Consider the following 12,896-nt stretch of genomic DNA (forward strand, 5'->3'; position numbering starts at 1 on the left):
CCTGATGCTTCTCAGAGGGGCATCAGGATTGGCTGGGACCACTCAGCCAGGGCACTACCAGGCAGACTGGGAGTCTGTGCATGCTCTCTCCAGGCCGGCAACTGTGTTGCTGGGCTGTAGAGAGCAAACTGCGCATGCGTGTTTGGCCAGCCCGAGACAGCCAGCCAAATGCACATGTGCTCTCACTGCTCATCACCCCCGTGGCCCCGCCCCTTTACAAGAAAAGGATAATAAACACAGTTTATTATTGTTGTCTTGTAAAGGTTTTGCCGCTGCCGCAAGGAGGGCAACGCTCCTCTGCCCTAACAGAGGAGCAGCCCCTGGAGGCAGGGGAGGGCCAAATTATGCAGCAAGAAAAGGCACATTATGGAGCGTGATGCTCCACATTTTATGACTTTATTACTTCATTATTTTGACATTTTTACAGTTGTCTACACCACCTGAGCAGTTGAACACTTGAATATAGCAATAAACTTTGCAAAGGTCCTTCCACTCTGCGGCAACATGTGTTGCTCTATTTTTAGTAACTTATGAAACAAAAAAATTTTCTGTTAAAATCTGGAGAGCTCACCCTGCTCCAATGAGGTTTATTCGAAAGTAAACTACCACATGGTCAGTGTAAGGCACCGCAGGACAAACCTGGCAAAGCCATTGGAGCCCAAATCTGGATCATTATCTATTACTCACTTTGCTCCGATCGAGGAAAGAAGTGAAGTTATGTAAATCCTTTGATTCTTCAGATATAGGGGACACAACTGGTATTATAATAGCAGGATCAAGAAGACGGAAATAACTATCTCAGATCGCCTACACAATCCATTCTCCAGATTTCGAGCCCCTCAGGACAGTTCCATTATACTCCCCATGCAGTCACTTGTATCTTAAAAGGATCTCTGAGCGCAAGCGAATGTCGCTATCACCATCCCTGCAAAGGATGGATTGTGTGTCAAATGTATACACGGAAAACATTGTATCTGCACAATCAAATAATTCCAATGGCCCTGGTCATAATGCATGCGTATGAGTAACAATGACGGTGCATGTACATGTGCCACCATCCGTGCATATATGTTATGACATGGCCGCCATTTTGTGTTTATATATATTTTTTTTATTTACTGTTCCAAGTTGTCAGACGCTCATCTTGAAGTAGTAACTAAAGAAAAAAAAAAAACATTTTAAATGTGCACATTTCTAAAAACAAAAAAAAGCACCCACACTATAAACTTATTAAGCATAAGTATTATTTACCCTTTTTTTGTTTGTTTAAAGAATGCGAAAAGGCAGAGCAACTGAAGGAGAAGTAAACGAAGGAAGCAATGGAGAGTGGGCTGGGTAGCAATGGTGTTGCTTGAGGTGGTGATGAAAAAAAGCAAAAGAAAAACATTTGAAAAAATGAACAAAAAAAGTGTCAGAGAGGTGGGAACGACATGCATCATTTGGGGGACGGCTATTTGAGGATAGAAGCAGCACATGAAGAAGAGACCTATAAAGTCATAGAATGCTTACGAAAAAGAAAACTTTACTGAACGATACAAGGCATCCAGTCAATGGATGGTAAAGAAGCTATCCTTTGGGGGGGGGGGGGGGGGGGGGGGGGGGGGGGGGTAGGAAAGCCATTAAATAAGAAGCACACATTTAGGGGGGGGGGGGGTAGGAAAGCCATTAAATAAGAAGCACACATTTAGGTGAAAAGAATGCCAACCATAGGCAAGCATTGGGGTGGACTAAAGTCCACTGTGAATTATGGTACGGTTCACAAACTAAAAGTGGTCTGTAGGCAAGACTTAACAAGCATTGGCAAAGCCACTAGGTCAAGAGCTAGTGGCGGAGAGTGCAGAGGTGTAGAGTGCAGTGCAGTGACATAGAAATCAGCGGCATAAAATGCAGCGTCATAGAATGCACTGGGGTGGATTAGAGTGGTGCACAGTAGAGTGCAGGGTGCAGTGGTGCACAGTAAAGTGCCATAGAGTAGCAGGGTGCAGTGGCATAGAGTAGCAGGGGGTGAGGTGGCGCAGAGTGGAGTGGTGTAGAGTGGAGTGATGCAGAGTGCAGTGGTCTAGAGTGCAGTGGTCTAGAGTGCAGTGGTCTAGAGTGCAGTGGTCTAGAGTGCAGTGGTCTAGAGTGCAGTGGTCTAGAGTGCAGTGGTCTAGAGTGCAGTGGTCTAGAGTGCAGTGGTCTAGAGTGCAGTAATGTAGAGTGGCACAGAGTTCAGTGGAGGAGCGTGCAGTGTTGCTTAGAGTGTCGTAGAGTGCAGTGGTGTAGTGTTGAGTGCATTGAAGTAGAGTGGCTTAGAGTGCACTAGTGCATAGTGTGCAGTGACAGAGAGGAGTAGCACAAAGTGCAAGGAATGAGGCATACAGTGCACTCGGGTAGAGTAAATTATTTCAGAGTAGAGAGAAGTGGCATAGAGTGAAGTGGCGCATGGCAGAGTGGTGTAGGGTAGGATGCAGGGCTGTCTGGTAGGATTCAACCTAAAAAGAAGGAGATAGAGCTGAGTTTTACAGGGTAAAGTGCATCAGCATGTTGTATTAGCACAGATTACAGAGATATGGAGTGCAGTGTTGCAGTGAGGTGTGCAGAGTAGACTGGAGTGATAAATAGTGCAGTAGTGTAAAGTAGAGTGCATTGGCACAGACTATAGAGGCGTGGAGTGGAGCCGAATGGGGTAGAGTGCAGTGGCGTGGAGCGGTGTAAAGTAGAGTGGTATAAAGTAAGTGCAGTGGCATGGAGTGGTACAGAGTGGAATATGCATGCTGGGGTAGCACACTGCTATTACACACAACACATGTTCTATTACATGTGCACAGACATAGTTTTACTAATAACACTATACAGTGCACAAACAATAGTGTGTGGAAACAGCATCACCTAGTGTATTGATTTGTTTTGATTATATGAAAGTATTTGTTTGTAACCCAGTTCAGAATTAACAAAAAAATGTGCTTCATTTGTGTGTTCATAGTTCTGATGTATTCTGAAATACTTGCACAATTCATTTAAATGTTGTGTGCTATGGAAGGAAGAAAGAAAGAAAAAAAAAGTATTGAGCAGGTTTGTCACATAAATCCTCTCACTTTGAAGTCATAGAAAGAAATGAAGAAATGTAAAGACCAAGCTCCCTTGGAAGACGAAGCCTGACATCTGACCTCTGTCTAAATGCACAGCAATTGGAAAAAGATAACAAGATTTAAAAGCCTGTCTGCAGAAAGCAAGCACTTGTGGAAGAATACATGGGGACTTGATTTGAAAAGGCTTTGCACACCCTGGACAGCCTAAAACAAATAAATCCAGCAAACAGAAAGACAGCCAATGTGAGTTAGAATCAACAAAGCCAATGGTAAGTAAAGGGCGGGATACATTCCCAGGGAAGCTTCCTGAACGACCTCAAGATGTATTTAGCAATCAAGACAGCTCTGCTGTCTAGCGGGCTTCAACCAGAAAAGGATAAAGAATGGAAAGAAAACAACATTGGTATCACTCCTGTTTGTGAGGTGGGAGGACAGCAGGAGCTTCTGCGCCTCAACTATGGGGTCGTTTGTCTCTGATGATCTCAGAGCCATCCTATTATGGCTCAGCAAAATGGACCAGGTACAGCCCCCTCAGCACTTGAATCTCAATGGTAGAAATAGAAAGCAGTCACAGGCTTTTCAGGGCGGATAGTTTGAGGGTGCTTCAAGCTCAGAACCTAATAACCACCCAGCAGTGTAACAGATTGTCCAACTCCGTATTGATTTTGTTAAAGAAAAGTACTTTTAACACACTGAAAAAATCGATTTTATACAAGTGATGCGGACACTGTACTCCAGCCAATGTTCCCATCGACTTCTCACTGATTTGTGTTTTGTCTGGGCAAGTATCAGAGAACATGTGCAGATTACACTTTTTCTCTAGTTTGTGCACTCAGTTAATGTGTCAGTCCCCACGTATTATTTTCTCACTGCAGTGGAGTCTGTAAGTTCCTCCTGCGTAGCAGTCAGGTATACATGCCATACACCCGGCTCACTCCCTCTTCTGGGATGAGATGCACCACCTGAAGGTGCACTCGCAATCTAGCTGCGACCGCAAGAGGTATCAGTGTGGGCAGGCAGCTGAAGTCTGTGCAAGCATGCAGGGCTCCATTGTCATTGTAGATCCCTGTCCCTTGACAAACTCGCTTCTGGACTTCGGTTGAGATGGGGCCTTGGGCTGTTGGCGGTGTGGAGGGGTGGTGGTGTTCGTCCACTTAGACGTCATCTTCTTTGGACAGCAGATACAGCCCCACAGTATGCTCTGGCCCAATTCCCTGTCTCAGCAGTACAGTCCGCTTGTGCAGTCTACAGATGCCACAGAACAGTCTGCTTGGGTACAGTTCATAAATTCTGTAGTCTCCGACTAGAGCTTCCTATCAGGTAAGAGTGCGCTCACTTTTCATAGATAAGGCAGATTGGACTACTCAGTCCCCCTGTGGGGACGGACAAACGTTTCTGGTGTCTAGCTGCTTCTGGCTTTCCCTAGGCAGTCCCACTTCCTGCAGGTTTGGCAGGCTCCTTCCCTCTCTCTGCGCCAAGTTGGCTTCCAGGCACTTCAGGACAGAGGAGCAGCTTCTTCTTTGAAGGCAAGACTCCGGGTAATGTCCCCTCACCTATGGGAAGCAGGCTGTCAGGTAGACACCAGCTTCGGTTGCACAGCAGTCCACTAAGTACTGTGTGGAGCAGTCCCTTCCTTGGTCACACAGAAATTAGAACTGCAACAAGTAAGTCAGTTGCTTTTATGTTTTTTAAAGTTAGGGCAGACAGCTTAGGTGGATTTACTGTCTTCTCTTTCAGAACCAGTTTGTGTGCGGTTCTTTTTCCATGTGTACTTGCCAGACGCTCATCATTCCTTGAAAATAAATCTGCTGCAGAGGTAGCTTCTACTTGCCGAAACGGTTGGCTTTTCATTAACAGGTCATATAAGACACAAATGTGGTGTGAAAGTAAGATGCAGATATGCACCCAAGGAATTCATTTGTTTATTAGCAGCCTCACCCAAGTAGAATACAGTTGACCGACCTGAACAGTGATGAGAAAGGGCAGGAGTTTTAGAGATAAAGCATCACACAAATAGCCACATAGTGGCCAAGACCTTCCAATAGACATCTACCAATTAACAATAACAGTTGACTACATTGGACTGATTCAAGGTTTTAACCTCACTTAGCTCCTGCCTGCGGCCAGCTCTGGCATGGTAGATAGTTTCCCCGGCTGCCGACAATAGCTTTTCTGTGACCACCTGCTGAAGTCTGTTTCAAGGAATGGCCAAGAACAGCGCAAGAGCAAATTTCACAGACAATAGGGAAGAGGTTGACAATAACCAGGCTACCTTTAGTTGGCTGCCATTGCATAAATATGGACAATATCCTCCTGTCACGTCCGCCCCATCGTCTGGTTTGGAGCAGCCACTGAGTAAGTGGGAATGGGTGGGGGCCACGGGGGAGGGAAGTCAAAGGCGGAAATTCTTTTGTTATTGAATTCTATTTTCAAGCTGTGGGGAAAATGTGATCTAGGAACTTGTCGGTATGGCTGCATTTCCACTCTGCATCTGAGAACTACTGGTGTGCAGATGTGGCACAGGAATGTATTTTTGCAGTGGCCAAGATGCCACAATTAGCAACTATCATCAGTCCAAGCTGTGACCTCTTTGCTCAGCGGCTGGTTATACATGCCGTTAGTGTCCCTCCCAACACGCCAAATTTTTCCTAACAATAAAACCATCTCTCAAAAATAATTTAAGAAATGCAGAAAACCATCTGTTAATACAGTCTAATTCAAGGATCGGTCACATTAAATGTATAATTATAATTTCCACCAAAATAGAGTAAAAAAAACAGCAATCCTGCTAAAACATAACGTCCTGAAAGAGACATGAGCAAATGGGTGAACAGATGAAGACTTCCATGCAGATCTCAATTCTTTGATTGCGAGAGCCACTCGCAGCAGAATTGAACAAAGCCTACCAAAATGACTAGAAGAGCCATGCCAAACATCCAGAATTTTAAGTCGCTACCGACAAAAAAGAAATAAACCTCAAAATGTTTTACATGGTTTAATGTGCTAATTCCACTATTACTTTGTCATCAATCATGTTTCTGGTGGACCTGCTTGTGAATTTTCAACAACTGACAAAGCCAGGTATGTGCAGGGGTAGTTTTCACTTTGCACTTCTACTGTCCTCGGAAGTCTTGACAAGCCTTCCAAAAATGTCTCACTCTGAAAATAAAGAGTGCACCTATCACGTTGGCTTTGCAGGACTCAACTTTAATTATAGCCTGACAAATGAACAGTATGTAGTCAGGTTGCACGTGGGCTAAATTAAATGCTTGCTTGGTGTGACACACGGAAAATAGGCAAAGGACAAAGCAACGCTGTCTACCAAGAGATATTCTATCCAGGATAGAAAAGTTAGAACTGTTCCACCTTTTTAACTTAATAAAGCCAGTAAGTAGAAAAAGGAAACAACTCAAGTCAGGGCCTTGCACACTACTTCTTCAGCCATTTGGAACAGTAACACTTAAATAAGGAGATTCTCTTGTATGATTCAAATCCCAATTTCTTGACAAAGCTGAAGAGGTGCATGCAAACTGAAAAAAGACCCCACCAAAATAATTCACAAACAATTGACATAAGACCTTGATTCCAATAAGGAAATGTAGACCCATTCTTAACAGTTTTTCTGTGGTTCTTCCTGTCAAGATAAAATAAACATATTATGTAGATTAAGTCAGTACAATGTCCTCCTCACAGAGCAGTCATTTTAAGTGAAGGGTACTAAATGTAGAGGATGCTGTCCGCTCTTATTGCTCTGCGGTGTCGAATTTGAAGGACAGTGAAAGAGCAATTTTGGACCCACAATATGTATCTTTGAGCACTGGATGTAAACATTAAAAGGCACTAAAATGTCCATCATGATAAGTAAGATTTACAGAGAGATCAGTAGGGTAGTGGCTCATAGACAAACCACCCACCCTCCTGCAAAAGAAACAAAAATGCATAATTTACTTTATAAAAAAAGTTCTTCTCAGGCAGGTTAACTTCTTGTCGGTGGTTCAACCGTCCGTCGCCAAGATGACAACTGCCCCAAAAATGCCTACGCTCTGCCCAATGAGCTTTAACTGGTTCCAAAACTCCACGCGGTGCGAGTCGTGCCAGTAGCCTAGGTTCCCATCAATAAACAGAATATTGAGAGGTAGGATGATGGCGAGGAGCTGTGCTGCTGTAGTGACATAGTAGCCCGACAGGAAGGAGAGGGCCAGTAGACCATACATAACGAAGAGTAGCTGCAGGGTGAACTCTCCCCCGAGGATGTGGTTCAGGTATGCCAGGCGGTCATCCTTGCTGTGCTGCAGAGAATAGGCCTAGGGAGGATGAAAGCATTAGCATGTAAGAGAACATATCTTCAGGTAGGGTTGTAAAACTGCGACATGTTATTTACTATCCTGGCATAGATGCAGCTTGGTACTATTCATAAATATGGATAATTTGGCAAAAAGAACCCATTTGTGTATAAACTTTTCTAGCATGTATATTAGTGACATAAAATATCTGAAATAACAAATGCGTATTTAAAAAAATGCCCGTTCATTTAGCTTAGAGATTTATATGCTTATGGTTGAGGTCTTTGTGTGAACTGTAACTGGTTCAAGTCTTGCAGAGTTATATAAAATGTTCATCCAGCCGTGCATTAAATGCTATGAGGTTGGGTAATAACAGAGGTAGGGTTATGAGACAGCAAATGTGGTAGAGCCACGGAGTTAAGGGCTTGAGGGAATAAACAAGCATTGGCAAAGCCAAGAGGTTAGGCCTTTACTGAATCTATTAGCTGTGTCATTGTTTTTTTTTTTTAAGATGTTGCATGACAGTTGAGCTGCTGTACAACATGGCTTAAAGTAAATAAAAATGCTATGACGATGTGGTGGGAGGGATTAAAAAGAAAAGCTTGGATGATTGGAGAAGGCCTGGTGGGAAGGGGGATTGACGTAGTCTGACCAAGCACCTCCAGGATGTACTTCACACAGCCCTGTATACTGTGGAAGTAAACAAAAAAGTAAGTTTGGTAGCATATGGTCAGTGGAAGAACACTGATCATTAGCCAATGGCAGTGTCTGGAAGGAGTACTTGGTTCCGAGGCAACACAGCGGCAGGACGGCAAAGCAGCAAGCAGGAAGTGAAAGCAGCGAAGTACCGGCCAATCAGAAGCAAGGAAATTGAGCGACGTTGGAATATGCCAATAGTAAGTTCAGGTAAGTAAGGGGCTGGTTCTAGCCCCTTTTAATTTTTTTTTTTTTTAAATTCACATTCGATTTTGGAAGCAGTGCGCGTGCAGGCGAAGCCTAAAAAGGAAGAGGCAACCTTTAGGAAATCTACAGAACCAACAGGGGCATCAGGTTAGGAGAGAACCATCTTGGTATCTGTGGGCAGGGTACAAGCGAGCCACCAGGGAGAGTTGGGCAACATTCCAAACACTTAACTATCCATTTGATAACCACAGTTGCCCCCCTCCAAGGACAGTCTGAAGAAATTATGCTTATTAGTGCTTTTCAAAAATAACTTAAAATTTGAAGACAGTCTACAGACCCCTCTAACACATGGAAGAGAAAAGGGAGGTAGATAGCACTAACTAACAAACATTTGCAATACCAATAGGTCTCCCCAACAACAGCTAACAGCAATGTCAATGTTTTTCTAGCCATGTTATACAGCAGCACGGCAGCTTTGCAACATGTCTGAAAGTAAAAAAAAAAATATTAAGTGCTATGAAGCGGAAAGCTGCCACGCGAGAGCGTTTTTTCCCCCAACACTGTGCACAGCAGCCATGCTGCTGTCCAACATGGCTAAAAACATACTGACATCACCAGTATCTTTTATAGATCAAACATATTCACTTTGCCAATGTTTGTTTAGAAAACTACCCAAAAAAAGTTGAAGAGTGATACCCTGAATCCGGTCCCAGGATGCTCGTTTCTGGTCCAAGGAGGACCCGGCTTGGCAGTTCGGGCTGGACTGTTCTCATGGGGAACAAGGTCAAGACTGATTTGCATATGGCTGGGAAACAATAGATTAAAACCAGATCTTTGTGACTGGGGTGAACGTTTGCATTATTAGCATTCCATCCATCAGCTGTTCTTTTTGTCACCCTAAGGGGGAAAGGTATGCCCAGACGTGAGTTCCATGCTCACTGCGCCACTGGATTCAAGCTAGCACGGCTGATGAGGGGTGATACCCAGAAATCTGTCTCAGGATGCTTGATTCCAGTTCAGGGAGGACCTGTCCTGGCAGTTCAGGCTGGACTGTTCACATTGGGAACAGGGTCAAGACTGATCTGCATATGGCTTGGTCCAAACTGCGATGGCGTGGTGGGCAAAAAAAACATGATGGATTAAACCCAGATCTTTGTGACTCGGGGTAAAGGTTTGCATTGTTTAGCATTCCATCCGTCATCTGTTCTTTTTGCTATTTAGAGGGAGGATACCACTGGCGCACCAAAGGCAAGCCCGTCCACACCCAGAGGCCTGGAACCTTGGTACTATACCTTCAGGGAGGATATCATACGCAAGAGAACAGCTGTGTCTACTTTGGCAGACTACAGCACGGAGGTGCAGGGCTAGTTTAGACTCCCTTGCTGGTACTCAAGGAAGATGTCATCATTGCAGTTATCTCACAGAGCCAGAGGAGGTAGATGCCTCCCTTCGAGCAAATGTCCTGGAGCGGAATAAGCAATCAATCTATCACCTCTTCAGTTTTAATTGCCGCTCTCTGGCGCAGCATCACTTGGAGATCTGATTTTTTATTTTTATTTTTATTTTTAACGGTGCCATAAGCCTGATGTCATTTTCCTTACAAAAGCCAACCTCTGAGAGCATTCTGCGCATAATACTGCATTAGCCCTTCCTGTGGGCAATTGGAGCTCCAGGTTGGCTGAGGGATTCTCGCCCTATAATTTCAAATGTGCAAATTTTATCATCTTAGTGACTTTAATATTTGATAAAAGAAAGTGCTATAAAGCTCTGTCATTATTTGTCAATTTTAAAGCACTGGGGCTACATCTTTTAGTTAAAGGACCCACAAACAATGCAGGACATCTCCTAGACCTGATATTTACCAATTTACCCAATGCCCGGCACCAAGCTCCTGTGATCCTTTCTAGGAGATGGGCTATGTTAGATTCCACAGACTTTAGCCTTTGACTTCAAAATACGCAGCCTAAGCTCAAGAGATTGGTGGATTCACACATTAGTATGGTGGATCATTGGATTCAATCCACTTTGAATTTAGTACTTCTGCTGCAACTTAGAAGCAAAGTCAACTTTCGTCCTCCTGCCCCATGGTTTACAGATGCAGTCCTAGCCCTAAAGAAGGACTGCAAATGTTTCGGTACATTTGCCTTAAGCATTATTTAGTAGAAGATAAATTAAGATTGAAGGAGGCCTCTAGAATCTTCCATACGGTTTGTAGATCTGCAAATGCAGTTTATTACTCTAAAATAATTTCTACAGCCAGTAACTCCCCGAAAGAAGTATTTCAGATTGTTAAATCTTTATTGGATCCCCCCCAATATAGCATATTGACTGTGCTTATCAAAAAAAATAAAAGATTGCAATGAACTAGCGGAATTCTTCTGTAATAAGGTACCTACCATATATGCCACCTTTGATAGTTCAGCCCCCCTAGAATAAGTTACTACTACAATTAGTGTCTACACAGAGACTCACTTTCTTTCAGCCTTTAGAAACCACAACCTTTCTGACCTCATTAAAGGTTATTAAATCAGGTTCTCCTTCTGACTCTTTACCACCAGATAAGTTAAGCACAGTGAGTGATATGCTCTGTCTGGTCTAAATTGATCTGCTGAATGCTTCCATAGTTTGCAGTAAGGTCCATAGAGCATGGAAGCATGCTATGGTTCTACCACTATTAAAAAAACGAATCTTGGGAGCTATTTCAACGGGCTATCACCCTATTTCTTTACTGCCTCCCTATACCACGATCCTTGGAAACCACAATAATGGCCAGCTCTCTGCATTCCTAAAAGCCCATAAAGTACTCCATCCTTCGCAATCTTGATTTGATACAAAGCACAGAACTGAAACAGTGTTCCTAGTCATCACTGAACACCTCAGGCAGGAGTTAGCTAGATGGGGAACTGCAGCTCTGATTCTCCTGGATTTAAGTGCTGCATTCATTTCTCATCACTGTTTGAAAGATCAGCAGATATCAGGCTTCAAAGACTAGCTTTATCCTGGTCTCATTTCTGGAAGTTCGTTTATTTCAGGTAATTGCAAAACCTTATGAATCTCCTCTCCCTTTACTCCTATGCGGATGACACGCTAATCATGCTATTGCTCTCCAGGATGGACAAAAGCACCACTCCTAGTATGGTATATACTGTCTCAAGGAGTGGCAGACTGGATGCAGCGCAACTGCCTGAAATTAAATGGCAAAAAGATGGAGGTGCTGGTACTGGGCAATCAACCTAAACTGTGGGCCTCTGCTGTTCACCGAGAAACTGGATATCTTCCCCACTCCTAGTCAGGTGATTAAGGATTTAAGCTTTCAGTTGGATGACAGACTGAACATGGATCAGCAAATTACTACCTTAGCGGCATGCTTTGATGCTTCAGAAAGATCCTATGGTTCCTGCCTTTGGACACTCAAAAACACTACTAGATTGGATTATAGTAATGGTTTATATCTCGGTGGAACTCATTTCCAGCTAAAGAAGCTGCAGGCTATTCAGAATGCTCTGGGACGCTTATTATGCCACACTCCTCGCAATGCTTCAATCTCCCAGCGTCTCCGCCTGCTGCATTGGCTTCAAATATCTACACGCACAAAGTTCAAGGCATTGTGTTATGTGTATAAAGCAATGCATCTGGCTGGTCCTCTATATATATATCATCTCTGATCTGCCCCTCTATCCTTAAGAGGTAACTCAGATCAGGAAGCTCTAAATAAGACTGCCAAGACAGGGAGGTCGCTCTTTTTCCTACCTGGTTTCGAAGTTATGGATTTCCTTGCCACTCAATCTCCGCCTATGCAACTCCTCTGCGATTTTTAGAAAGATGTTCAAGCCCTAACTTTTTTAGATCTCAATTCTGTTTTTTTATCTTCCGCCAGCACTGGGAAAACCCATTGGGGTAGCTATGCGCTTTATAAATCTGAACTGAATTGAATGTGTGAAGAATTACATTTTTCACAGTGGGCTTTTTTGTAAAACCTCATAAAATATTAAATTACGTTGCATGATTCATGTAAGTTTGATTCATTACTATAATAATGGCACAAGTGGCCAATTTTTAGATTTCTAAATTGTAACAGGCCTTACCACATTTGGCCCTATCCCCATTTGTATACATGTATGTTGCTGAGCACGCGGGAAATGTGATTCACAAAATGGTGGTGTTGAGATGGCTATGCCTTTCTCAGACATCACAGCAGAAGGCTTTCAACCCATTCCTTAGTCTAGAATACATTTTGGCGCTATAGGTGAAATCCACCCATTCCTAATTTCTTATTAGATTTCTGCTAAGAGGTTATAAAAACGTGTACCATCCCCTTTTTTGTGCTCCTTTTTTTTTCACATTAACCATTTATCCACCTGTCAAATTCAATACTTTATAAGGCAAAGCACTCACTGAAGATTGATGTTATTGACTATTATTTTTCATGTTCTAATGAATCAGAGATTCAAAGCAGCTGCTTGAAGAAGCCTTGACTACTCGGGCTAACCACCCTGATAGAGTAAAGTGCCTAAATGAAGCAGCTCAGCTATCCACTGAAGTGCTTCTGTTCTGTGTCCCCAAGTAGCTGCTATCTCATGACCCCAAGAAAAGGCTGTTCAACATCCCAGCATTTATGTTGCATCTCAGATCGAAGTGC

The 12,896-nt window shown here is 43.4% G+C and overlaps 1 protein-coding gene across 1 annotated transcript in view; it reads right to left on the minus strand.

Annotated features, from left to right (window-relative positions):
• Window positions 1–5,771: 5,771 nt before the first annotated feature.
• Window positions 5,772–12,896, minus strand: part of TMEM101 (transmembrane protein 101) — a 29,329-nt gene continuing 22,204 nt past the window's right edge. The window contains exon 4 of the mRNA XM_069237846.1: window positions 5,772–7,375. Coding sequence (XP_069093947.1) covers window positions 7,067–7,375 — 309 coding nt within the window. The 3' untranslated portion in view covers window positions 5,772–7,066. The remainder of the gene's footprint in view (window positions 7,376–12,896) is intronic.

Source organism: Pleurodeles waltl, chromosome 6 (assembly GCF_031143425.1).
Source record: "Pleurodeles waltl isolate 20211129_DDA chromosome 6, aPleWal1.hap1.20221129, whole genome shotgun sequence".
NCBI classification, from domain to species: Eukaryota; Metazoa; Chordata; class Amphibia; order Caudata; family Salamandridae; genus Pleurodeles; species Pleurodeles waltl.